This window comes from Lepidochelys kempii, chromosome 16 (assembly GCF_965140285.1).
Source record: "Lepidochelys kempii isolate rLepKem1 chromosome 16, rLepKem1.hap1, whole genome shotgun sequence".
Classification (NCBI taxonomy): Eukaryota; Metazoa; Chordata; order Testudines; family Cheloniidae; genus Lepidochelys; species Lepidochelys kempii.
This window is the reverse complement of record NC_136395.1, coordinates 5,806,680-5,833,396: the sequence shown is the minus strand read 5'-3', so window position 1 is coordinate 5,833,396 and position 26,717 is coordinate 5,806,680. Positions and strand designations below refer to the sequence as shown.

General features: G+C 53.1%; 1 protein-coding gene across 1 annotated transcript in view; it reads right to left on the bottom strand.

Annotated features, from left to right (window-relative positions):
- The window catches only part of MAMDC4 (MAM domain containing 4), a 42,658-nt gene extending 28,359 nt beyond the window's left edge, over nt 1–14,299 (bottom strand). The window contains exons 1-10 of the mRNA XM_078849130.1: nt 14,287–14,299; nt 14,008–14,121; nt 13,159–13,332; nt 10,329–10,454; nt 7,282–7,427; nt 6,273–6,402; nt 5,462–5,590; nt 3,956–4,102; nt 1,013–1,113; nt 37–195 (exon numbers count right to left, since the gene is read on the bottom strand). Coding sequence (XP_078705256.1) covers nt 37–195; nt 1,013–1,113; nt 3,956–4,102; nt 5,462–5,590; nt 6,273–6,402; nt 7,282–7,427; nt 10,329–10,454; nt 13,159–13,332; nt 14,008–14,121; nt 14,287–14,299 — 1,239 coding nt within the window. The remainder of the gene's footprint in view (nt 1–36; nt 196–1,012; nt 1,114–3,955; nt 4,103–5,461; nt 5,591–6,272; nt 6,403–7,281; nt 7,428–10,328; nt 10,455–13,158; nt 13,333–14,007; nt 14,122–14,286) is intronic.
- Between the last annotated feature and the right edge of the window lie 12,418 nt (nt 14,300–26,717).

Genomic DNA, 26,717 nt, shown 5'->3' with positions numbered 1-26,717 from the left:
GCCCCCACGGTGGCACCAGAAGGGTTTGCTGCCCACCTGGAAGTTCTCGGTCACATTGAAGTCCACTTTCCCCCTGAACCAGTAATCGCCCAGGTCCCCAGCCCTCGCGTGCATGAGCTGCGTGACGGAGTTGGTTTGGTAGTAGATGTTGAGGCTGCCGGTGGCCGAGTCGTAGAGGTGGGAGTAGAAAACGAGCTGGACCCGGAACAAGCACACAGATAATAACTCTGTCAAGCCCTGCCACTCAGTGCCAGGCTCAATCCCTGCATGCCCAGGAGCAACCAGCCAGGAAGGAGGCCCTCGGCTCCAGCATGGTTTTGGCTCAGCCACTAAGCCCAAAGCAGAGGTGGCATGAGGAGTGCAGGGCAGCTGCAGAAGAGCCCCTGGTTTATCTGGGTGCTGGCTGGAGTGTGCCCCGCAGCTCTGCCTGGCTCCGGACCATGCTCTCCTCACCGAAAGATCCCAGGAGATGCTGTTCAGCCTACAGCACGACCCTCACCAGCCAATCAGCACCCAAACTTCCTGAACGTGCCTAGCGCTGGAGAATCCTGACTGGCTGGTGAGCAGGTCAATGTCCCTCCTGCCCAATGGGGTGGTGCCCAGGGCTCTCTTTGACTCAATGAAATCCAGAGTTTAGGAATTTTAAGCCTAATGATCTGCTGAGGCTCCCATAAAATACCCACCTCATGCAGCTCATCCCCAGCCCTTCCCTTTGCTGCTTAGCTGGGAGCTGCCAGGAGCTGAGCACCAGCTGGATGGAAACACCCTAGCTGCCTTGGGCAAACACAAAGCCCAGTGGCACCTTTAAAGTTCAGTGGTTTCCAGCAAGCCTTGAAGGGCTGGTTCTCCCCAGCAGCAGCCCCCAGAGGGTGAGGTGCGTGTGGGTAAAGAGGGGCCCTGCCTGCAGTCCCTAGACACTGCGTAGGAGCCACTCTCAAGATGTCAGCCATCCTTCCCTGGCCAGGCAAAGCCAAGAGGAGACTGACAGCCGGGTAGCCCAGGGGTGACTTACAGAGCAGCTGCTGGTCTTGGTTGCTTGGAAAACTGGACTAATCAGTCTGGCCGCACCGCTGCTCAGGTCCTGTGGGCCGGTACTGATGTAGAGGAAAAAGCCTACGGGAGATCAGCAGCACACGTTGGGATGCCAACTGTCTAACCACCCTTGCCCTGCCCCGTGCCCTGCCCCTTCTCCGAGGCCCCGCCCTGCTCATTCCATCACCGCTCCCTCCGTCGCTCGCTCTGCCCCACCCTCACTCACTTTCAGTAGGCTGGGGCAGGGAGTTGAGGTGCAGGCGGGGGTGTGGGCTGGGGTGTGGGCAGGGGTGTGGGCTCTGGGCTGGGACCGAGGGGTTCAGAGTGTGGGAGGGGGCTCCTGGCTATGCCTGGGGCAGGAGTTTGGGGTGCAGGAGGGGGCTCCGGACTGGGGCAGGGGGTTGGGGTGTGGGAGTGAATGAGGGTTGTGGGCTCTGGGTGGGAGTTTGGGTGCAGGAGGAGGCTCCAGGCTAGGGCAGGGGGTTGGGGTGTGGGATGGGGTGAGGGGTGCAGGCTCCGGCCAGGTGGCACTTACCTCAGGCAGCTCCCGGTCAGTGGTGCAGTGGGACTAAGACAGGGTCCTGCTTGCCCTGGCCCCGCACCATTCCCGGAAGCGGCCAGCACAACTCTGCGGCCCCTGGCAGTGGGAGGGCAGGGATCTCTGTGTGCTGCCTGCATCCCGAGCACCGACTCCGCAGCTCCCATTGGCCGGGAACTGCCTTAGCCCCGCTGCGCTGCCAAAGAGGTAAGTGGGGCCAGGGAGCTCCACGCGCTGTCCCGTCCGTGAACTGCTCCCAGAAGCAGCCACAACATCCCTGCGTCCCCGGGGGGGTGGGGGGGGCAGGGGGCTCTGTGCACTGACCCTGCCTGTTGGCACCCCCCCACAGTTCCCATTGGCCGCAGTTTCTGGACAATGGGAGCTGCAGAGTCGGCACTAGGGGCGGGGGCAGCATGCAGAGACCCCCCTTGCCCACCCTCCAGGGGCCTCAGGGACGTGCTGGCCGCTTCCGAGAGCAGCGGGGGGCCAGGGCAGACCAGGAGGGTTGGCAACCCTAAGAACATATTCAGTACAGCCCCCCAGGCTGGCTTTATACCCAGGCCCCATGTGTTACTGGGCATGCACCATGCTGTACCTGCCGGGGGTAGAGGGGGCAGTGTGGCCTAGTGGGCAAAGTACTGGAATGGGATGTGTGCTCTAGGGGGACCATGGGAAAGTCACTTCCCTGCTCTGTGGCTCAGCTTCCCCAGCTGTAGAATGGGGATAATGACAGCGCCCCCTGGAGCAGAGATGTCCTGCTGACTAGCGCTCCATGTGAGCTAGGGATTGTTGTTAGACCTGTCCAGTAACTCCGCCTCCCAGAAAGAGTCCCCAGCAAGAAGGATGAAGAGAGGCAAATACTATAGAGAGAAATCTGCCACCTGGGGCGAGGCCCCCAGCTTTGCCAGTGCCCCCGCCTCAAACAGCAGACACCTTTGCAGACTAGGGCCCCCTCCATGCACTTGCACATTTGGTTTTTAATTTTGTGACCTTCCCTGCACAAGCCAGTTCCCATGGTGAACTGCTCACTGGTGTTTCACTAGCATGCTCCCCAGTGGGCATGGAAGGCACTCTCCAGCAAGGCAAACAATACGCAAAGGGCGTTGACTGCAGGAAGGAAGACAAAGATCTGGTAAGATTTTGCTTGCATAAAGGTCTGAAGGCCAAAGAGAGCTACTTTAACTTGGGGACTTCTGATGCCATCACCCACCCCTGGAACAAAGACCCTGTTTGAAACAGACATGAGCACATCAGAATGTACCTGTGACAACTGAAAAACCCAACAGTCAAAGAAACTAGCGAGCTAAGGACGGAGCAGAGTGGCAAGGTGGCTAGGACAGTGACTTAGGACTTCTCTCCCAACGCCCCCCTTCTGCGCTGGCGGGGGCAGAGACACCTCTTGCTGTGCATGGGCACACCGAGCACCATGTCAGAACGTACTGACGCAGGAGAGCAGCTTTGAGCCGGAACTCGGGGACGGGTGTTTGGGGAGAGACTGTCAGACTCAAAGGTCACTCTGATGTGCTGTGTCAGAGGGAACAGTTCATCCTCGATGGGAACAGTAAGGTGAGGTTGCTTTTATCTCCTCCCCAAGGGCTCAGAGGTCCCAGCCTGTCCCAGGTGTGTTGGCAGGGGGTTAATGTTTAACATTTGTTATGCTCTATTTTCTTGGCAGTGCCTTCTAGTAACCACAGAGCTTGCTTTCCAGGAGAACATTATGGCTGTCCCCTTACCCAGAACCACCAGCAGAGGGGTCTAAGACACGGCTTTGGAGCCTGCTCCATCCAGCCATCCCAGAGGGCCCGCGGTACGTTGTGGGAACCCACATAATCAAGGTAGTAAAGGCAGCCAGTGTGGAACCTGCCCCTAGCATGGGTGTGATTCCATGAGCCCTAAGAACCAGCCTGGGCCCTGTTCCGTGACTGAATAACTGAGCAAGCAAAGCATCAGCTTGTCTTGGGCTCGGACGGGCTTGCCTTGTGCCAGGCCAGGGCTCAGGGCAGGAAATATTCCAGGGAAATCCAAACCCGCCCTCTGCATGGAGTCCTCACAGCAGTAGGAGCAGAGCTGAGCCAATCCTAAAGTCACAGTGACCTGATGACCAGGATGGGACAGGAATGGGCGGGATCTGCCAGCTGCTTCTCCCTGGCCTCTCCAAAGAGCGTTACCTGGCCCCACACACCACTCCAGGCAGCAGCATTCCGGGGGGCAGGGAACAGGGTCAGACTCTGGCATCTATTCAGCCCTAGACACACACAGAAAACCACCCAGCCCCTTAGCAGCCCAGGCCCCTGGTGCATCCTGGACTCTGCTTCCCTCTCCTGACAGGAGGGGCCCAGCGCGGGGGCGGGCGACCCAGCAGCCCTAAGTGGGTTGCAGAGGTACCTGTCCTGCTGTTGCTGCTGTGGTCCCGTGTGGGGGTGCGGGCTGCAGGCGCGAGGTGGAGGCTTGTGTTCCTGACCCAGGTCGGGTAATCGGGCGCAGAGACCCAGTCACACCAGCCCGTCTCAAAGGAACAGGGGGTGAAAGATCCTGGAAGGAGAAAGGAGTTGGCAATAGGGGTGACACCACATGGGGGTTCCCCTCACCACCCGGCAGGAGGGCTCTGCAGGGCATCCCCAGGGCTGGAGTCTCCCTTCATTATCCCCTTCATGGTGATTGCTCTCTCTTGCATGCGCACACAGGGTGCTGCCCTCTTCCCGCTGAGGGGGTGTGTGAGAACAGCCGGTACTCAGTGGCATGGGGGGCAATGTGGAAGGTGGCACCAGGCTCAGTTCCCCAGCCCTGGCGGGCAGGAGAGCTGGGGGAAGACCCACTCCGCTGCCCATATGAGCACCCCTGGGGCTTTCACCAGGATGCCCAGCAGACAGTGGGGAGTTGTCTAGAGCAGCCTGCAAAGGGAGCAGAGGCTCAGGATCAGGGATCCGAGCCTGGCAATACAAGAACCACTCAGGCTAGGCTGGCTCACATCCAGGCCAGAGATACCCAGTAAGCTGGCTGGGGGTGCCTGGGTATGTGTGCACACGTGGCACCGCCCTTTCTAGGAGGAGCCAGAACTGCGTGGCTGGGGGTCCTAGGTCCTAGGAGCAGGGCTCTGGGCCTGGGGGGAGGTTCCTGGCAAATACAGGCTTGGAAGGTGGGGTTAGGCTGCTTCAACGCCTCCCCATCCAGCCGGAACCAGGCAATGCCAAAGTTCCCAAGTCACAGAATCATAGAAGATCAGGGTTGGAAGGGACCTCAGGAGGTATCTAGTCCAACCCCCTGCTCAAAGCAGGACCAGTCCACCTAAATCATCCCAGCCGGGGCTTTCTCAAGCCTGACCTTAAAAACCTCAAAGGAAGGAGATTCCACCACCTCCTTAGGTAACGCATTCCAGTGCTTCACCACCCTCCTAGTGAAAAAGTTTTTCCTAATATCCAACCTAAACCTCCCCCAAGCCCAGCTCATGCAGCAGGGTGGCACATGGCAACATTTGGCCAAACTCTGAGCTCTTGGGAGCCATTCAGGCATGGAGCCCCCCAGCAATCCTAGCCTGCTCCCCAGGGTGGACTGGGAAAGACCCACTGGGTCCCATCCACCTCTGACTCCAACACACATACACTCTGTGGTTCCTGTCTGGATTTAACAGCATCACGGCTCTCGGGCCCCTGGAGGCCAGTGCTCCCCGGCCCACCAACGCTGCCCACTCTCCAGCCCTGGCAGCTGGTGCTCAGCGCTCTCTGGCCTGGGAACGCTGCCTGCTCTAGGGCCCCTGATGGCTGCTGGTCTCCAGCCTGGGAATGCTGCCAACTCTACAAACTCTGGTGGCCAGTGCTCTCCAGCCCAGGAATGCTGCCCGCTGTCCTGCCCCGACAGCTGGTGCTGAGCTCTCTCCTGCCCGGGAACACTCACTGCACTCTGCGGTGGATTCGTCTGACAGATCCCCGCAGTTGTCGGTGCCATCACAGAGCTGCTCCAGCTGCACACATGATCCACGGCTGCAGTTCCTCTCCTCCCAGCCACACACTAGGCTCAGGGGCGCTGAGTGCAGGCAGGAAAGGGTTAAGTCGCTCAGAGAGATAGGGCAAATCCCAGCTTTGCAGGGCTGGTGCCCACTCCCCAGAGATGGCCTGGGCGTGGCAGGTTGGTAGTGCTTGGGGCCTCCCGGGGAGTTGAGGGGGCATGAGGCTGTGAGGGTTGGGAAGAGCTGAACGCTGCTAGCTGGACTTAACCCTTGCTGCGGGTCCGTGGCCGGGGCAGCTGGGCCCAGCTGGCTGAGAAGAGGGGCAGTGGGACTGTGTAGCCAGCACAGTGTAGGTGACTGGGGCTCTGGCTCAAGTGCATTACGGGTGTCGGAGCGGGCACAATGTGCAGCCCCAGGGACACTGTTGGCTCTGGCCACACGTAAGCTCTGGGCACAGGCTTGGGCCCACTGAGCCGCAGTGGGCCCTCTCCAGCCAGTGGCGCGCTCACTTCCTCTGACCCCTTTGCCCAGCTCAGGGGTCCCAGAGAATCCACAACATCAACAGCCAGCCAGGGGGGTGGAAGTAGCTGGCCACAGTGCAGCGAGAGTGCCCGCTTTCCCACGCAGCAGCAGCCCCTCAGAGGGGGTCATGTGCTCTGGATTGGGGCTCTGTCCTGCCCTGGGCATGCCGAGGGGAGTTGGGGGAAGCTAAAGGAATAAGGGAAGCATCTGGGGGCTTTGCACTGGCTCCCTCCTGACTCCACAGCCAAGCGCAGCACCCCGGGTAGAGGCAGGTGCGGGGGGGGCATGCTGCCTTACGTGGCAAGCCACAGCTCCTGAACTCCACGTCGTCCAGCTGCAAGGAGCTCTGCTGCGAGGAGAGGGTTATCTGCCAAGAGAAGAGAAACCCCGGTGTGGGCACAGCCTAGGCACCAGGACAACTGACACGGCCCAAGGAGTGGGCATGACTGGCACAGCCTGACCACCCACAGCCTCTGGGTTCCTTCTGCTCCCTCTTCCCCCTCCCCTCCTGTGAGAATGGGGAGGGGGAGAGACTTCTGGGCGGGAGGGATAGCTCAGGGGTTGGAGCATTGGCCTGCTAAACCCAGGGTTGTGAGTTCAATCCTTGAGAGGACCATTTAGGGATCTGGGGCAAAAATTGGGGATTGGTCCTGCTTTGAGCAGGGGGTTGGACTAGATGATCTCCTGTGGTCCCTTCCAACCCTGATATTCTATGATTCTGCCTGCTCTTCCCCCGCAGGTGGGGCAAGTAGCCACTGTGAGGTTGTTTTCCCCCAGCCAGGGCTGACAAGAGCCCCGCAGCAGGTGTTGCAGAGTTTTGCATTTGCTGGGCATGCCCCCTGTCCAGGGCCCATCACACATGAGCACTAGCCCCTCTCAAAGGGGGTCTGTAGACACAAGCCTGTCACATGTGGACGGTCTAGAGCCTGTCCGGTCACTGGCCTGGTTCTATGCTAATGCTGTGGGCCAATATTGAACCGGTGCCCTGATCTCCAGAGCCGGCTGATTCCCATGTGAGCTGCAATGTCTACCCAGCCCTTTCCCAGCCTTTGCAACTCTGCGCTTCCCTGGGAGGTAGGAGTGGGGCTGCCCCACAGGCCAGTGTCCCACGCCCCACACATTGGAGGGCCATGTATCAGCACATCACGCCTAGCTAGCATGGGAGGCCTGCATGTGCTCAGGCTCTGCCAACTTGGCTCAGGCTGTTGCCAGGGGGCGCAGAGCAGGCTGAGGGTTGGTTTCTCACCTGGAACTCCCCTGGCACCCGGCCTGTGTATGCAACCAGCTCCTGCCAGGCAGAAATGCTGCTTTCAGGGCTCTGCCACAGCGTTATGGTCTCACTGTCATACGTCAGCTCCACCCACAGAGCCGGCTGCACTGTCTTGTTAAGCCCTACAAGCAAGCCAGGATACATGATCACATGGTCTCTCCTCCAGCCTTGGACACCCCAAGAGTGCTCCAGCCAGTGATGAGCTGCCAAAATCTTAACAATGGGTTCCCTCCTCACCCCATGAGGGGGTCGTTGCCCACCCCCACCCAGGACCCCTGCCCCATCCACCCCCCTCCCCTGTCCCCTGACTGTCCCCAGAACCGGGCAGGAGGATCTTGTGGGCCACCGGAGTGGGTGCCCACCCCACCCCTAAGAGCCAGAGGCACCTGTCAGGGGGCAAGGTGGGGAGTCCCGGCGGTGCTTACCTGGGGCGGCTCCCAGGAAGCATCCAGCAGGTCCCTCTGGCTCCTAGGGGCGGGGGAGTGTAGCTGGGGGGGAGCAGGGGGAGTGGCCGCTCCCCCCACCGATCACATCAAAAGTGGTGCCTTAGGCGCCGACTCCCTGGGTGCTCCGGGGCTGGAGCACCCACGGGGAAATTTTGGTGGGTGCAGAGCACACACCGGCAGCTCCCTGCACCCGGCCCCAGCTCACCTCCGCTCCGCCTCCTCCCCTGAACCCACCGCCCCGCTCTGCTTCTCCGTGCCCCCCCACCCCGCGCTGGCTTCCCGCAAATCAGCTGTTCGGCGGGAAGCCAGGGAGGGCTGAGAAGCAGGCTGCGGCTTCCCGCTCAGGCCGAGGGTGGTGGAGGTGAGCTGGGGCGGGGAGTGGTTCCCTGTGGCCCCCCCCCGGGTTACCTGCTGCGGCGTGGGCGGCCCTCCTTGTGCCCCCCCCCACCTGAGCTCACCTCCGCTCTGCCTCCCTGGGCCTGAGCGGGAAGCCGGCACCTGCTTCTCAGCCTGCCCCGGCTTTCTGCGCGAACAGCTGATTCGCGGGAAGCTGGCGGGGGGGGGGGGGTGGAGAAGCAGAGCTGGGTGGCGCGTTCAGGGGAGGAGGCGGAGCAGAGGTGAGGTGAGTTGGGGCTGGGGGTGGGGCGGGGAGCTGCCAGTGGGTGCTCTGCACCCACCAAATTTTCCCCTTGGGTACTCCAGGTGCCGGTGCGAACCGGCTCCAGCTCACCACTGGCCCCAGCATGACATGCCAGTCTCTAGTCACCAATTCTCTCAAAACGGGGTGACTGGGCAACAAAATGGCAGGTGAAATTCAGTGTTGGTAAATGCAAAGTAATTCACATTGGAAAACATAATCCTAACCATACATACAAAATGATGGGGTCTAAAATAGCTGTTACCACTCAACAAAGAGATTTTGGAGTCACTGTGGATAGTTCTCTGAAAACATCCACTCAATGTGCTGCGGCAGAATGTTGGGAATCATTAAGAAAGGGACAGATAATAAGACAGAAAATATCATGTTGCCTCTATATAAATCCATGCTATGCCTATAACCTGAATACTGCATGCAGATGTGGTTGCCCCGTCTCAAAAAGATCTATTGGACTTGGAAAAGGTTCAGAAAAGGGCAACAAAAATTATCAGGGGTATGGAACAGCTTCCATATGAGGAGAGATTAATAAGACTGGGACTTTTCATCTTGGAAAAGAGACGACTAAGGGGAGATATGATTGAGGTCTATAAAATCATGACTGGGGTGGAGAAAATAAATAACGAAATGTTATTTACTCCTTCTCATAACACAAGAACTAGGGGCCACAAAATGAAATTAATAGGCACCAGGTTTAAAACAAACAAAAGGAAGTATTTTTTCACACAACACACAATCAACCTGTGGAACTCCTTGTCAGAAGATGTTCTGAAGGCCAAGACTATAACAGGGTTCAAAAAAGAACTAGATAAATTCATGGAGAATAGGTCCATCAATGGCTATTAGCCAGGATGGACAGAGATGGTGTCCCTAGCCTCTGTTTGCCAGAATCTGGGAATGAGTGACAGGGGATGGATCACTTGATGACTCCCTGTTTTGTTCATTCCCTCTGGGGCACTTGGCATTGACCACTGTCGGCAGACAGGATACTGGGCTAGATGGACCTTTGGTCTGACCCAGTAGGGCCATTCTTATGTTCTTCTAGCATCAACCAGTGCCATCCTCTCATCCTAGCTAGGGCACAATGGTGCCCCCCACTCAAGTCTTCTGCACAGCAGCACAGAATGTTGCTGCTCAGGATGCGAGGCCAGCCTGGCTTGTGCTTTACACTTTCTAGGCAACTGGGAACTAGGACTCCTGAGTTCAGTAAGGTTCTGCTTTAATTCCACCAGAAGGACCAAGTTCTGGTGGCCTGGAAGCTGGAAGGGTCTCTCTCGGTCCAGTGGCCCTCTAGAGACCCAGACAGAGTATGATAGATTCTGACCCTGTCCCTGGCTCTGCCATTGACTCACTGGGTAAAGTTGGGCAAATCCCTTCCGCTTCGGTGCCTCGGTTTCTCCAGCCATAACATGGGGATTATATTATTCCCCACATCACAGGGAGACTGAGAGGATTCAGAAATGTCTGTAAAATGCTTATGGACCCTCAGAAGGAAATGGGCAAGTGGAAGGCAAGGGGCTATTTAGTAGTAATACCAATGGTATCTGGTGCTCAGTAGCTGCTAAAACATTGACAATTCAATTTATACAAGGAATATAAGCACTGCCAGATCGGATCAGATAGGGCTCCATCAAGCCCAGATCCTGTCTCCAGAAGAGTCCCGTACCAGCTGTCTTGGACACCTCCCTATACCAGACAATAGCACATCAACCTGCTGGGAGCAACCCCGCCCCGTCAATTGTCCTGGCCAGCTGATCCCATCCCAGCCTCCACCCTCTGCAGCTGCCCTGGCCCCTCCAGTGCTCCTTTGACCACTAGGCACAGCTCTTGTCCCTGTGCTTGTGTCAGGGGCAGGAGAGGCTGTGACATCCCCCAGCAGTGCAGCACTGCTGTAGCAGACAGTGCAGTGGGTGCACCTTTACCTGTTTCCCACAGGCGATACCATGCTCTGATCTCACAGGTGGCTGCTGCTTGTCGCATCACAGGGGACCTTAACCTAGCGATGGCAGCAAACGTGTTTCTGCGCATCTCTGCAGCCATGTACCAGCCTGGGGAGAGCATACATCAGGAGGGGTATTCACATTGCAAGGGCAAGGCAGAGAAGCAGACACATTCCCTTCCCTGATCCACTTCACGGGAAACAGACCCACCGCGACTGCCACACCACGCGTGTTCTCACCAGGAGTCTCAAACCGGGCTCTAGTTCTTAGGCTCTAACACAGACCACCAGGAGGAATGCCCCCCCAGGAGAAAGAACAGGAGGATTGTGGCACCTTAGAGACTAACCCATTTGTTTGAGCAGAAGCTTTCGTGAGCTACAGCCCACTTCATCGGATGCAAGCTGTGAAAACAGTTCTCATTCCTGTGCAGCACTACCAGTGCGTGAGGCAGCATTTACCCCGCTTTATCTGACTGCATGATTCCATATACTCCTGAGAACTGAGTCACTGTTAGCTGTGCAAAGAGCCGTCTCCTCTGCAGCTCATGGCACCTGGAGCAGCCTTCCCCCACCCTTTCTTCTCTGCGTCTCCACTTACGCCAGCTCCTTGCACAGGCCTCCTTATTTCTGACTACCTCCATCATGCCTCGTCCTTTTCTCAGGCCTGGTCTACACTTAAAATGTAGATCAACCAAGCTGTGCCGCTCAGGGGTGTGAATGGGGAGGGTCCCAGAGACAGGGCTTCAGCCCAAGCCTGGATGTCTACGCTGCAATTTTATAGCCCCACAACCCCAAGTCAGTGGACATGGGCCAGCCCCAGGTGTTTAATTGCAGCATAGACAGACACAAAGCCAGCATGTGTCTTAAAGAATAAAGGCAAAGCCCAGCTACAGAAATACCAAATTCTGTCTAAGTGCCATGAAGTCATGTGACTGGATGGGCCTTTCAGGACTCCAAGGGCCAGACTTCCCAGTGCCCTACATCCTGGGTAGCCCTTTACTCCGGCCGAGAATGGGAAAAGCCCCCCATTTGGGTAGTTCACAGCAGCTTTGCACTGGCTAATAAAGAAACTGGCTCCCAAATTCCCTTGCGAGGTCTGAGGCCTTTTTCTGCAGGAAGGTGCAGCAGCCACAGTAGGACAGTCGCAGCCATGAGCTAAGAAGCAGAGAGTCACATCCTCACATTCCCTCTAAATTACATCAAAACAATGTCATATCCGGCTGTGAAGAATGTGCTTCTGTCCTAACAGTGCCCACCACCACCAACCAAGAAACAGAGCTTAAAAAGTTTAAAGAAAACTTTGTTTGACAGCGTTCTGCCTGGCAAGGAACCACTTCTCAACAGTGGATGCATCCAATGAAGTGAGCTGTAGCCCAAGCAAGCTTATGCTCAAATAAATTTGTTCGTCTCTAAGGTGCCACAAGTACCCCTGTTCCTTTCTCAACAGTTGTGATTGTGAAATCTCTACTTCTATTGTTTTGCCTTTACGGGCCCCACTTCTCTATTGTTTATCTGTAGGGTCTCTGTCTGGTTCTTTGATTGTTTCTGTCTGTGGCATAACTAATTTTGCAAGATTTAAATCAACTCAGGTGCTGGGGTCTGATTGGGTAAAGAATGGTTTCACAATGGGCTAAGATGGGTAAAAATACTGTCTTGTAACACTTCAGTTTACAGTGGTTGGTGACGGTAGAGCTAAGCAGGACTCAAGTTTCACTATATAAACTGGGATCCAAAAGGAAGTTCTTTAGCACCCAACTCCAGGACACAGCCCAGGATCAGAGCTGCCAGACCTCAACACCTGCCAATCATACTGTGCAGAAGCTGTTGCTCCAAATGACCTGATCCTGCCTGGCCACCAGGAAAAGTTCATCTGCCTTATTGGGAGTGAGGAGCATTGTCTGCTTAGCCTGTGTGTTCTGTTTTGGTAACTGTTAATAAATAGAGAATATTACTGTGCAAGGCTCCTTCACTGGTAAAAGACTCTGCAAACCCACAAAAGATTACATCCTGAGCCCTAGGAACTGGGTAAGGGTAGGTGCCTTTCGCCCAGAGCATTAGGAACTGGGTAAGGGTGGGGGTGCCTAAATTAATCAGGTTATACCTTGAGCCCACAGAATGGTAAAGGTGGGTGCCCTAGAGTGTATGGTGCAGGTAACACCCTGGCTTTTGTGCATTTATAATCCCAGCATTAAAGCAACAGGGCTAAGGATTCCCAAAGAGCCACCGTGTGCTGATCACAGGTGGATCTGTTCTGAAGACCACAGTGCACCCTACCCCTAAACACTCGTCAGGTACAGCTGCTGCAGGGAGGGAGATTTTTTCAGCTCTGATACCCCAGTGCAGCGGTAAGGAGAGCAGCCACTGGCTACCCAAGCTATTTACTTGTTCCCATAATATAAGAACTAGGGGCCACCAAATGAAATTAATGGGCAGCCAGTTTAAAACAAATAAAAGGAAGTTCTTGTTCACTCAGCGCAGTCAACCTGTGGAACTCCTTGCCTGAGGAGGTTGTGAAGGCTAGGACTATAACAGGGTTTAAAAGAGAACTGGATAAATTCATGGAGGTTAAGTCCATTAATGGCTATTAGCCAGGATGGGTAAGGAATGGTGTCCCTAGCCTCTGTTTGTCAGAGGGTGGAGATGGATGGCAGAAGAGAGATCACTAGATCATTGCCTGTTAGGTTCACTCCCTCTGGGGCACCTGGCATTGGCCACTGTTGGCAGACAGGACACTGGGCTGGATGGACCTTTGGTCTGACCCAGTCTGGCTGTTCTTATGTTCTTATGTACCCAGTGGAATGTGGTGCGGTTACCCAGATCAGTGCCCCGGGTGTGATCGGCGCTGGGTCCTGTCCCCAACATGGCGATGCTGGCTCGGCCTGTGACCCATCTGTAGGCAGAGGTGCTCACATCCTTCCATCCACAGTTACCCTCTTCAAAATCGCAGGTGAAGGGAGTTCCCAGCGTGACTGATTCTTTGTGATAACCTGCCGGGAAGCAGAGGAGAGTGATTAGTGCTTATGAGGGCTGGGCAGCACTCATTCCTGAGAGTAGCAAATTCCAGGATGTTTCTGTTGGTGATAAATCAGCAGCATCGGACATTTAGGGATTCCTGGGGGAGTGGGTAGGGGGTGGGGGATGAGTGGAATGGGTGAGGAGAGTGGGTACTTAGGTGGGTGGGTAAGTGGCATGTGGATAGCTTGAGGTGGCTCTCATGGGGCCTGTGTGCCAGGCAGAGCTAGCAGGAAAGCGACAGTTGCGTAGCTCTGCAGCGCATTTCGCTCATTCAGGGCCTTTGGCCCATCCTTGTGTGATGCAGTGGGGCCCTGGTTCTAGGATTCCCAACTCTGACTGAAGCTATTCCGGGGGGTTTTTTTTCCCCAACATGACATAATGTAATTTTCTTAAAATAGCTTATTAAAATCTCCTGGATTCCTTTCAATAGTCGCCGGGAGATGGATACTGATTCCAGGAGACTCCAGGCCAATCCTGGAGGATTGGCAACCCTACCTGGTTCCCTACTCTTCTCTTGGAGCAGGTTCAGGGTCAAGGACCCCTGGGAACCCGAGCCTCTTGGGCTGCAGATTGCTAATCCCAGGAAAACTGCTATGCAGGAAAGAGCAGCCAGAAGCCAAAGAGCAGAAGTCAGAGGCAGCACTCACCACACTGGTTCTCATCGGAGCAGTCCCTGCAGTCGCACACAAAGTCACACACCCCCGGGGCAGGACTGCTGCATCTGTTGATGAAGATGGACTGGATGCCAGGGTGAGGCCAAGCTACCAGAGAGGGTAAAAGCCAGCATCAGGAGGGCCAGCCCCAGGCAGCACTGAGGCCTGTCCCTGGCCACTGGCTGCCATCTCTGCAGGGGGTTACAGCCAGAGCATGACACTAGGTTGTGAATCCTGAGGCTTGGGGGCCTGACAGGCGGGGAGCCTCTGTACCTGCGATGTTCATATGCCCCTTTGAACACTCCAGCACCTGCAGAGCTAGGCTGGGGATTCTGCCGGGGGAGATTGCAGAGCTGCCCTTTCCAGCTAGGCTGTAGTTTGGCTTGGTTCTCATTCACATCAGCCTGTGGCTGCAGGAGGAAGATGGTGGCTTTTGGGGAGGTCATTTACCATGATTCATGGGCTGGAGAGTTAAACATGAATGGAGGCAAAATCCCAGTGAAAGTCACCATGTGGTGAAAAAGAGCTAAGACATCTGCCCCGTCAGCATTTGGGGCTAGGAGGGTGGGAACTCATTTGCCTCTTGGGATCTGGATTTGAAGACCCACAGGCTACATTTGAGCTCTGGATTCTCCTGCCTTACAGTGGCATGTCTCAAATACACCATAAAATACTTCTGATGTCGGGGGTGGGCACGAGCCTGGTCGCATGATTAGTGCTCAGGATGCTGGGGGTATATTGCCAGCTCTGGGAGAGAGCAGGTTCCAGTGGGAAATGGGGCTTGAGATCTATTCCCAGCTCTCTGTGACATCTTGGGAAGTCACTTCCCCGCTCCATGCCTCAGTTTCCCCATTGTAAAATGAAGATAATGGTGCTGACCCAGCCTTGTAAAGGGCCTTGAGATCTGGAGATAAATATGTAACGCCAGCAGACCAGGCACCAGCTCATGCCAGGGTTCCATGTCTCAACTGGACGCAGGGTCACCAGACAGCAAGTGTGAGAAATCAGGACGGGGGTGGGGGGTAATAGGAGCCTATATAAGAAAAAGACCCAAAAATCGGGACTGTCCCTATAAAACCAGGACATCTGGTCACCCTGACTGGACACATGTGGGTTAATAGTGATAAAATAGGTATTAGAATTATAAGAAAGTTTTTAGTGTCTAGACTCTGTTGAATACTTGTGAGTTGTCACCTGTGTTCATCTTACCTATAATATCTGTGCTCCAGACTGGAAGATAATGTTGGAGCAGGAGTATTGGGACCCTCTGGGACTGAATTGCCAGAGAGGAGAGGGACATTAATTAGTGTGGGAGCTGCTCTTCTACAGAAATTATGCCCCTCCCCCCCACAAAGAGGAGACCTGGCAATACCAGGTGGGCTCTGGTTCGTTCTTACAACTGGAAACTCCCCACATCTGGACTGACAAACTGTTAACAAAAGGACTCCTATAGCTGGTTTGCTGCTCCCTCCCTCCCTGTGAGGGTGAGTCACCTGAGTGGCCGCTGCCCCTCTGCTGAGTTTGCAGCTCAGAGCGTATGGCAGGAGAGGGATAAAAACCTCAGACCAAAGGAACTAAGGTCTCTGTGCTGCTTGGACTCAGGCACAGGGGGACACAAGCTGTTTTTAGGCGTAACCAAGAGATCCTTGCCTGCTTAGCCTGGGTTAGCCCTAAAGAACATACAGAGCTTGCTGATGACAGAAGCCTACATTATCTTTTGAAATCTAAGACTGTAATTCATTTGTGTCACCTGTGTGTCTATATTTGCTGGCTTGCAAATAACTCTCTAATTTCCTTTTCCTGTTTAATACATCTCCATATAGTTTACTACAGGATTGACTACAAGCTTTGTCTTTGGGGTGAGACCTAAAGCACAACTGACTGGGATAATTGACTGGTTCTTTGGGATCAGAAATAACCTGAACGTTGCTGTGATTCTTGGTGTAAGGGGCCATCTACCACAGAGCTATGATCACCTGTGTGGCAAGACAGATTGGCAAACCCAAGGGGCTGTTTGTGACCAGGGGCGCCAGAACGGGGGGGGGCCAGGGGGCCCATGGCCCCATCACTTTTTACCATCTGTAAGGGTGAGTGTTGGCGGGGCGGAGAGGAGAGAGCAGGGGGTGGGGTTTTGAGGGGAAGAGGAGGCGCAGGGGTGGGGCCTTGGAGGAAGGAGCAGGGCCTCAGGGAAAAGGGGTGCCGTGGGGGAGGAGGCCTCGGGGGTAGGGGTCAGGCAGTGAGGGAAGGGGCGGTGCGGGGGGGAAGGCCTGGTTTGGGTGCCTGAGAAGTGTTCACTTGGTGCATTTGGTTGGTGAAATCTAAGTTTAGAACTCCCAACTTTTGGGGTTGGTGCCCTGAGTCAGTCCTGAGGTTGGCGCTCACACTCCTGCAAAACCTTTGTGAGCATCACAAAATAGTGATGTTATTTAATTGAATATTTGTCATGCTGTCTGGAGTGGCTCATGACCATGAGTGCCCACCTCAGGGCAGACTGTCAGAAAACGCAAGACTCCCCAAGCTGGTGATGTGGCCTATAATTCTAACAAATGTGAACTCCTCGATCACTCTACCAGTCTTACCATGGAGTCACAGACAGTCCCTTTGGACTCTCCACTCTATAGGGTTGCCAAGCATCCGGTTTTTGACCGGAACTCCCGGTCAAAGAGGGACCCTGGCGGCTCCAGTCAGCACTGCTAACTGGGCCGCTAAAAGACTAGTCCCTGCCTGCCCTGGCTCCGTGTGGCTCCCGGAAGTGTCCGGCATGTCCAGCACCTAGGCACAGGGGTTGCCGGGAGCTCCTGCCCCACCCCGAGCGCCAACTCCGCAGCACCCATTGGCCAGGAACCATGGCCAATGGGAGCTGCGGGGAAAGGGCCTGCGAGTGGGGGCAGCACGTGGAGCCCCTGTAGCCACCCCTACACCTATGAGTCAGAGAGACATGTCACCACTTCCGGAGCCGCCTGAGGTAAGCACCGCCCAGCCGGAGCCTGCACCCTGCACTCCCTCCCACACCCCAACCCCAGGTCGGAATCCCCTCCCACAGCCTCCCAGAGCTTGCACCCCGCATCCCCTCCCACACTCCGAACCCCTTGGCCCCAGCCTGGAGCCCCCTCCTGCACCCCAAACCCCTCATCTCTGGCCCCATCCCAGAGCCCACACCCCCAGCCGGAGCCCTCACCCTCTCCCACACCCCAACCCTCTGCCCCAGCCTGGCGAAAGTAGTGAGTGAGGGTGGGGGACAGCAAGAGATGGAGGGAGGGGAGATCGAGTGAGCAAGGGGTGGGGCCTCGTGGAAGGAATGGGGTAGCAGGCAGGGCAAGGGTGTTCGGTTTTCTGCAATCAGAAAGTTGGTAACCCTACCAGTCTATCCTGTCACCCAGACAAACTGGACTTTGTAATAAATGGTCATGTCAAAAATCACACCAACATCAGGTTGCTCCCAGTCTCCAGAGACCAGTCACTCCAGATCAGCTGGTACTCCAGATCTTACACCAAAGACAAGGCTGGCACCCAATTCTATAGTAAACTAACTATAGGTTTATTAGCTAAAAAAAGGAAATGAGAGTTATTGAGGTTAAAGCAGGTAAAATATATGCACAGGTGAGTCACAGTTTGTAACTCCAAAAGGTGTCAGTGATGTAATAAACTGCCAGTTTCCCAAAAGTCTTTCAGGGTACCTAGGTTGTCTCTGGGGAATCTCTGCTTTGCATCCCGTACACTTCCCTGTAAGAGTCCAAACAGTCCAGACATGAAAGATCTTTCCCTGAATCCATTCTTATAGCTTTTTCTGACAGAAAACAAGCTGACAGGGTCACTACCCTGGTGGGCTCTTTCTCTGAGGACAGAGAGTGAGGAATGCATTTTAAGTCTTTGATCTCTGATCATCACACAGAATGACAACCTGATTTGAAATTAGCACTTTTCTGTTAGAGTTCTTCATTTGCATTCCACAAGGCCTCTTTCTCGTTTGAGGGGTTACTTAGTTACAGAGGTGTACACAATGTAGATGTTTGCTATTACATTATAACGGGATACAGATAAGTGAAAACAATGCATTTAATGTCCCATTCATTTTCTATGAAGTTTAAATGCACTCTTATACCTTTAACAATCACTTTGATCTATACTAATACACAAGTGAATGGGCCTGGCTTCCAGCCATGCATTTGTGAGCATGCAGTGAGGCCTGGGGCTTTGACATGAACTGGCACCTGGTCTGCCAGCATCACAATATTATTGTATTTTAACCAAATCCTAGGCAATTGAACCAACATGTTTATGGGAATGTGCCAGAAATGGAATGTAACAATTTCCCCTCCCTGAATTCTTTCAAACCTGATTCAGAATGTGCTTTATCCCATAATCCCTTCCACTAGGCCTGTCTCAGTGACAGCTGGCACCGTCTGTGGGGGGCAGAGCTCACATCTCTGTCTGATAGGTTTCTCCAGGTGAAGAAATGTCCCTGGCAGAGCCATATAGAACCATGCGGCCTAAGAGGCCATGCAGTGCTGGGCAATATAGTCCACACCTTGGATGGCTCCTACAGCGCCGTAGCTAATAGAGCTGTTCAGAAGAGCTTTGACAGAACCATATTCCATCGGAATGGGAGTCTGTTAACAGTGGAACACTCCACTCATTGAGTGCTCTGGAATTTCACCTTGGAAGACAACCAGAAAAAAAAGTCCTAACACTGTTGAAATGTCCCATTTTGACATTGTCATAGAATCATAGACATGTCCGGCTGGAAGGGATCTAGAGAGGCCATCTAGTCCAGCCCCCTGCACTGAGACAGAAGCAAGGAAACCTGGACCATCCCTGACAGATGTTTGTCCAGTCTGTTCTTATAAACCTCCAGTGACGGGGCTTCCACAACCTGCCTTGGTGCACATGGAGAACAATTGATCACTAGCCTCTTTATAAAAGCCTTTACCATACCTGAAGACTGCTATCAGGTCCCCTCTCAGGCCTTGTCTACACTAAAGGGAAAAGTCGATCGAAGCGATGCAATTTGAGTGACATGACTAGCGATGTAGCTTAGATCTACTTACTGCAGGGTCCACACTACGTGATGTCGATGGGAGAGCGTCTTACTCTTCTCGATCTGATGGAGTACAGGAGTCGACTGGAGAGCGATCTGCGGTCAATTTAGCGGGTCTTCACTAGATCTGTTAAATCGACCGCCAACGCATCAATCGCCGTGTCGATCCCCCGGAAAGTGTAGACAAGCCCTCAGTCTTCTCAAGACTAAACAGGCCCAGTTTTTGTAACATTTCCTCACAGAGCAGGTTTTCTAAACCTTTTATCTTTTTTATTGCTCTCCTCTGGACTCCCTCCATTTGTCTACATATTCTTAGTGCAGCGCCCAGAATTAGACACAGAATCCAGCTGAGGCCTCGCCAGGCCCAAGTAGAGTGGCACAGTTATTGCCTGTGCCTTACATACGACACTCCTGTTAATACACCCAGAATTATGTTAGTCCTTTTCACAATGGCATCACATTGGTGACTCTCATTCCATTTGTGATAAACTATAATCCCCAGAGCCTTTTCAACAATGCTACCACTTTGACAGCTCTTCCCCATTTTGTAGTTCTGCATTTGAGTTTTCCTTCCTAACTGAAGTACTTTTGCACTTGTCTTCACTGAATTTCTTCCGGTTGTTTTCAGACCAATTCTCCAGTTCTGAATTCTAACCCTGTCCTTCAAAGTGTTTGCAACCCCTCCTAGCTTGGTGTCATCCACAGATGTCATAAGCACACTTTCCAATCCATTATCCTAATCATTAACTAAAATATTGAATAGTATCAGACCCAGGACTGATTCCACTAGTTACTTCATTCCAGTTTGATAGTGAACTACTGATAACTACTCTTTGAATGTGGTTTTTCAACCAGTCTTGCATCTACATTATAGTAATTTCATCTGGACCACATCTCAATTTGGATAGAAAGCTGGCTAGACTGTCGGGCTCAACGGGTAGTGATCAATGGCTCCATGTCTAGTTGGCAGACAGTATCAAGCGGAGTGCCCCAAGGGTTGGTCCTGGGGCCGGTTTTGTTCAATATCTTCATTAATGATCTGGAGGATGGCGTGGATTGCACCCTCAGTAAGTTTGCAGATGACACTAAACTGGGAGAAGAGGTAGTTACGCTGGAGGGTAGGGATAGGATACAGAGGGCCCTAGACAAAATAGAGGATTGGGCCAAAAGAAATCTGATGAGGTTCAACAAGGACAAGTGCAGAGTCCTGCACTTAGGTCAAAAGAATCCCATCCACCGCTACAGACTACGGACCGAGTGGCTTGGCAGCAGTTCTGCAGAAAAGGACCTCGGGGTTTCAGTGGACGAGAAGCTGGATATGAGTGTGCCCCTGTTGCCAAGAAGGCTAATGGCATTTTGGGCTGTATAAGTAGGGGCGTTGCCAGCAGATCAAGGGACGTGATCGTTCCCCTCTATTCGACATTGGTGAGGCCTCATCTGGAGTACTGTATCCAGTTTTGGATACCCACACTTCAAGAAGGATGTGGAAAAATTGGAAAGAGTCCAGTGGAGGGCAACAAAAATGATTAGGGGGCTGGAACACATGACTTATGAGGAAAGGCTGAGGGAACTGGGATTGTGTAGTGTGAGGAAGAGAAGAATGAAGGGGGATTTGATAGCTGCTTTCAACTACCTGAAAGGGGGTTCCAAAGAAGATGGATCTAAACTGTTCTCAGTGGTAGCAGATGACAGAACGAGGAGTAATGGTCTCAAGTTGCAGTGGGGAAGGTTTAGGTTGGATATTAGGAAAAACTTTTTCATTAGGAGGGTGGTGAAACACTGGAATGAGTTACCTAGGGAGGTGGTGGAAGCTCCTTCCTTAGAAGTTTTTAAGGTCAGGCTTGACAAAGCCCTGGCTGGGATGATTTAGTTGGGGATTGGTCCTGCTTTGAGCAGGGGGTTGGACTAGATGACCTCCTGAGGTCCCTTCCAATCCTGGTATTCTATGATTCTATGACTCTATGATTCCCAAATTTGCTTATGAGAATGTCATGTGGGACTGTATCAAAAGCCTTACTAAAATCAAGCTATAGCATGTCTACTGCTTCCCCTCCCCCTCCATCCACATCCAGTAACCCTGTCGAAGAAGGAAATTGAGTTAGTTTGGCATGATTTGTTCTTGACAAATCCATGCTGACTGTTCCTTATAACCCTGTTATCCTTACAAATCGATTGTTTAATCATTTGTTCCTGTATCTTTCTGGGCATTAACTTTAGGTGAAGTTGTCAGAATGAACCATTTCCATTTTTCATTTTGAAATAACTTTTTGTTTCAGTTTGATTTTCTATTTAGTTATATACTATAGGTCAATACACTATCTGTAATTCATAATAATAGAATACCAAACTTGAAAAAAGTTAAAATTGAAACAATTTTTTTTTTAGAATTTTCCTTCATGGAGAATTTCAATATTGTGCAGTTTCATTCCAATTCTGAATTAAGCCATATTTTAGAATCCTTTGTGAATGGGCATTTCTGGCCTCGGGATAGCTCTAATAGTTAGTGATCACTCAGGTGTCCAATAACCTCTGTATCAATGCCCCGGGGGCTTGCTCTTGTCATAAAATGAACATGCACCCAAGGAAAAGTCAGAGCCTGAGCAATGCTGATATTACAGATGTTTGAATGGCATCACTGGCTTCCAATCAGCATTCACATCCAAACCTGGAAAAGATGGACCTAACACTCAGGTTTGAAATCCACTTCCCTTGACAGAGGCACATTAAGATTTATTGGGGCCCTGGGCACAAAGAACATTTGAGCCCCTCACACCTCCATCACCATTGTACCCTGCCTCTGCTCCTCCCCTTCCCACCCAAGGCCCCACCCCCTGGCCAAGCCAGAAGCTGGAGCCAGCAGGGCCATGGTAAGAGCTGCCCAGGGAGCCAAGGCTGCTGTGGGGAGCCCTGGACCCTCCACCTAGAGTTGCCAGGAGTCTGGTTTTGTTTTGATTTGATCATTTTTTTTCCTTTAGACTTTATCATCCAGCTGCATGTTCTCTGTTCGATTTGGTGTGAAGCTCTTTAGAGTGGGGAAAATCTTTTGGGTCTGTGTTTGCACAGCACCTTGCACAAAGGGTTCCTGGCCCAGGACGAAGGCTCCTAGGTGCTAGGGAAATGCACCTAACTAATAACAGAACAACAGGAACTGATCTATTATATTAAACATGTCCACACGATACAGCTGAAAGAAACCAGATCAGTAATCTCCCAGGAACATTCTGATTAAATCAGTCTGTTCCTGTTCACTCAGCTCTAGTGTTTGTATTTCAGTAGTGCCTGGAGGCGCCACCTGAGCTCAGGGTCCCATTGTGCTAGATACTGTACAAACACCGAGTGAGAAACTAGACCCTGTGCTGAAGAGCCCAATCTAAAGAGACATGACAAAGGGGAAACTGAGGCACAGCGCGAAGCAGTGACTTGCCCAAGGTCATCCAGGGAATCAGTGGCAAAGCTGGGAATAGAAGTTAGGTTCGCAGTGTGCCACCCTCATGCTCTAACCACTAGAGAACTCTCCTTCCTTTAGTGTGGAGTCATCCAAGGCTCAACATACTTTCTGCTCTCTGGCAACTCAGTCCAAGGGAACTAACATGTGGCATGATCAAAGCCAATCTTGCCTCAGCTTCTTGTTTAAGGGCAAAATGTCTCCTTAAAGCCCTGGCACGGCAGGAGTTTACAGTCCCCCAAAATGGGACACAGAGAAGTTAGACGTGGAGGTTGAATCTGAACTAGCAAGTGATGGGTTGTTCCCTGCCCTCTCCCAGCAATGTCCAGCTGGGAAGTGCTGCGTCCGCAAGGGGAACTTACCAGAGAGCACCAGAACCAAGAGGAGCAGCCGCGCAGGCATCTCCTGAGCCTCTGCCCCGGGGCAGGTGTGCAGCTGGGAGCTGACACAGCTGCTGGAGGGGCTGTGCTGCAGAGCGAAGGCTGGAACCAGCTCCCAAGGACTTGACAAGCTCTGGACTTCAGCCCCAGCTCTTACCTGCACTGCAGAGCTCTTGATCCCAGTGCAATCAGTCCCAGGGGAGCAGGTTTTATCAGCAGGGCATTTCCCTACGGAACTGACACTGTAGCCAGGGACATGCAGGGGTGGAGCAGAATGGCAGCAGTTTGGCTGCTCCAGTATCACACATCCTGGGGAGTAGTGACCATGGATCCATCTCACTCCCAGGAGGAGTGTGGGGCAGGGGGGATAGTAGGGGTCTCTCAGAAGATCCATGATAGAGGACTCCTAGGTATCCCCCTCCAGCCCCTGAGGAGCCCTCACTTGTCCTCACTTTCCCCTCACCCCACCCTTGAGAGTGAGACTCCATGCTATCCACTGTCTTTCCAGGGAGGGGACTCTGGAGGCCCTCAATGCTGAGCTGCCAGGGGACTGCTGCTGAGGCACACCCGGTGCTTGTGGCATGCCCTGGCTGTGTGTGTGCCCACAGCTGGGTAGTAGCTGCTGGCCTCAGGCACGGTCAGAGCCTGCCTACTCCCCTCTAACCGAGCAGCTCCAGCAACCCATGTGATCAACAGCAGGACTTTTGGACCACCCCAGCCACGGGGTCATCCTCCAGACCCTTTACCAGCTGCCCCCTTGGGCTCAGCTGGAGCCATGACTGGGGAATGGGCATCCCCGCACAATGGGGAAATTGGGAATGAAGACTGGAATTCAAGCAAGACATCAGGGTAGCTGAGATGCAGATGAGCTAATAATTAATTTGGCTTTCATGATGGCTAAGGACTGTATAGTCAGGGTCAGGGAAGGTGTCTTACAAATGCTGTCTGTGCAAATTCCCTTTACGGATGTGGCCCGGGTGAGACAAGTTTGTAGGTAATTGGTTTGCAGTGAATGAGCTGTCCTGCCTCCAGGGGCAGAAATCATGATAACCGCTACATGCTGCGGTATCTTCCCAGCAAGGAACGATGGGGAGTGGTTGGGCCCTGATTTGAGATCCAGGGTCCTGGGGAATCTTAGCTGTTTAAGTTCTTGTGGCTCTGAAGCTGGCACTGATCCCCATTTGTTTGCTAAATGTTTCTGACAAACAGAAAATAGCTGAAAAGGAACCACAGTCACTACCTGTGAACGGTGAGTCTGGTAAACACTGGCACTGGGGGAGTACACAGCGGAGAGGCAAGCTCCCAGCGCTTCAGCTGGAATTGTTTCAGTGCAGTGCTGTGCATTTAAATGAGACACAGCCGAACGGTCTATGCCCTGGTCTACACTAGGACTTTAGGTCGAATTTAGCAGCGTTAAATCGATGTAAACCTGCACCCGTCCACACGATGAAGCCCTTTATTTCGACTTAAAGGGCTCTTAAAATCGATTTCCTTACTCCACCCCTGACAAGTGGATTAGCGCTTAAATCGACATTGCCGGCTCGAATTTGGGGTACTGTGGACACAATTCGATGGTATTGGCCTCCGGGAGCTATCCCAGAGTGCTCCATTCTGACCGCTCTGGACAGCACTCTCAACTCAGATGCACTGGCCAGGTAGACAGGAAAAGAACCGCGAACTTTTGAATCTCATTTCCTGTTTGGCCAGCGTGGCAAGCTGCAGGTGACCATGCAGAGCTCATCAGCAGAGGTGACCATGATGGAGTCCCAGAATCGCAAAAGAGCTCCAGCATGGACCGAACGGGAGGTATGGGATCTGATCGCTGTTTGGGGAGAGGAATCCGTGCTATTAGAACTCCGTTCCAGTTTTCGAAATGCCAAAACGTTTGTCAAAATCTCCCAGGGCATGAAGCACAGAGGCCATAACAGAGACCCGAAGCAGTGCCGCGTGAAACTGAAGGAGCTGAGGCAAGCCTACCAGAAAACCAGAGAGGCAAACAGCCACTCTGGGTCAGAGCCCCAAACATGCCGCTTCTATGATGAGCTGCATGCCATTTTAGGGGGTTCAGCCACCACTACCCCAGCCGTGTTGTTTGACTCCTTCAATGGAGATGGAGGCAATATGGAAGCAGGTTTTGGGGACGAAGAAGATGATGATGATGAGGAGGTTGTAGATAGCTCACAGCAAGCAAGCGGAGAAACCGGTTTTCCCGACAGCCAGGAACTGTTTCTCACCCTAGACCTGGAGCCAGTACCCCCCGAACCCACCCAAGGCTGCCTCCTGGACCCAGCAGGCGGAGAAGGGACCTCTGGTGAGTGTACCTTTTAAAATACTATACATGGTTTAAAAGCAAGCATGTGAAAGGATTACTTTGCCCTGGCATTTGCGGTTCTCCTAGATGTAGTCCTAAAGCCTTTGCAAAAGGTTTCTGGGGAGGGCAGCCTTATTGCGTCCTTCATGGTAGGACACTTTACCACTCCAGGCCAGTAACACGTACTCGGGAATCATTGTAGAACAAAGCATTGCAGTGTATGTTTGCTGGCATTCAAACAACATCCGTTCTTTATCTCTCTGTGTTATCCTCAGGAGGGTGAGATCTAATTCATGGTCACCTGGTTGAAATAGAGTGCTTTTCTTCAGGGGACACTCAGAGGAGCCCATTCCTGCTGGGCTGTTTGCCTGTGGCTAAACAGAAATGTTCCCCGCTGTTAGCCACAGGGAGGGGGGAAGGTTGAGGGGGTAGTCACGCGGTGGGAGGAGGCAAAATGCGACCTTGTAACGAAAGCACATGTGCTATGTATGTAATGTTAACAGCAAGGTTTACCCTGAAAGAGTGTAGCCACTGTTTTATAAAATGTGTCTTTTTAAATACCGCTGTCCCTTTTTTTTCTCCACCAGCTGCATGTGTTTCAATGATCACAGGATCTTCTCCTTCCCAGAGGCTAGTGAAGCTTAGAAAGAAAAAAAAACGCACTCGCGATGAAATGTTCTCCGAGCTCATGCTGTCCTCCCACACTGACAGAGCACAGACGAATGCGTGGAGGCAAATAATGTCAGAGTGCAGGAAAGCACAAAATGACCGGGAGGAGAGGTGGCGGGCTGAAGAGAGTAAGTGGCGGGCTGAAGACGGCTGAAGCTCAAATGTGGCGGCAGCGTGATGAGAGGAGGCAGGATTCAATGCTGAGGCTGCTGCAGGACAAAACCAGTATGCTCCAGTGTATGGTTGCGCTGCAGCAAAGGCAGCTGGAGCACAGACTGCCACTGCAGCCCCTCTGTAACCAACCGCCCTCCTCCCCAAGTTCCATAGCCTCCACACCCAGACGCCCAAGAACGCGGTGGGGGGGCCTCCGGCCAACCAGCCACTCCACCACAGAGGATTGCCCAAAAAAAAGAAGGCTGTCATTCAATAAATTTTAAAGTTGTAAACTTTTAAAGTGCTGTGCTTAAAGTGCTGTGTGGCATTTTCCTTCCCTCCTCCACCACCCCTCCTGGGCTACCTTGGTAGTCATCCCCCTATTTGTGTGATGAATGAATAAAGAATGCATGAATGTGAAGCAACAATGACTTTATTGCCTCTGCAAGTGGTGATTGAAGGGAGGAGGGGCGGGTGGTTAGCTTACAGGGAAGTAGAGTGAACCAAGGGGCGGGGGGTTTCATCAAGGAGAAACAAACAGAACTTTCACACCGTAGCCTGGCCAGTCATGAAACTGGTTTTTAAAGCTTCTCTGATGCGTACCGCGCCCTCCTGTGCTCTTCTAACCGCCCTGGTGTCTGGCTGCGCGTAACCAGCAGCCAGGCGATTTGCCTCAACCTCCCACCCCGCCATAAACGTCTCCCCCTT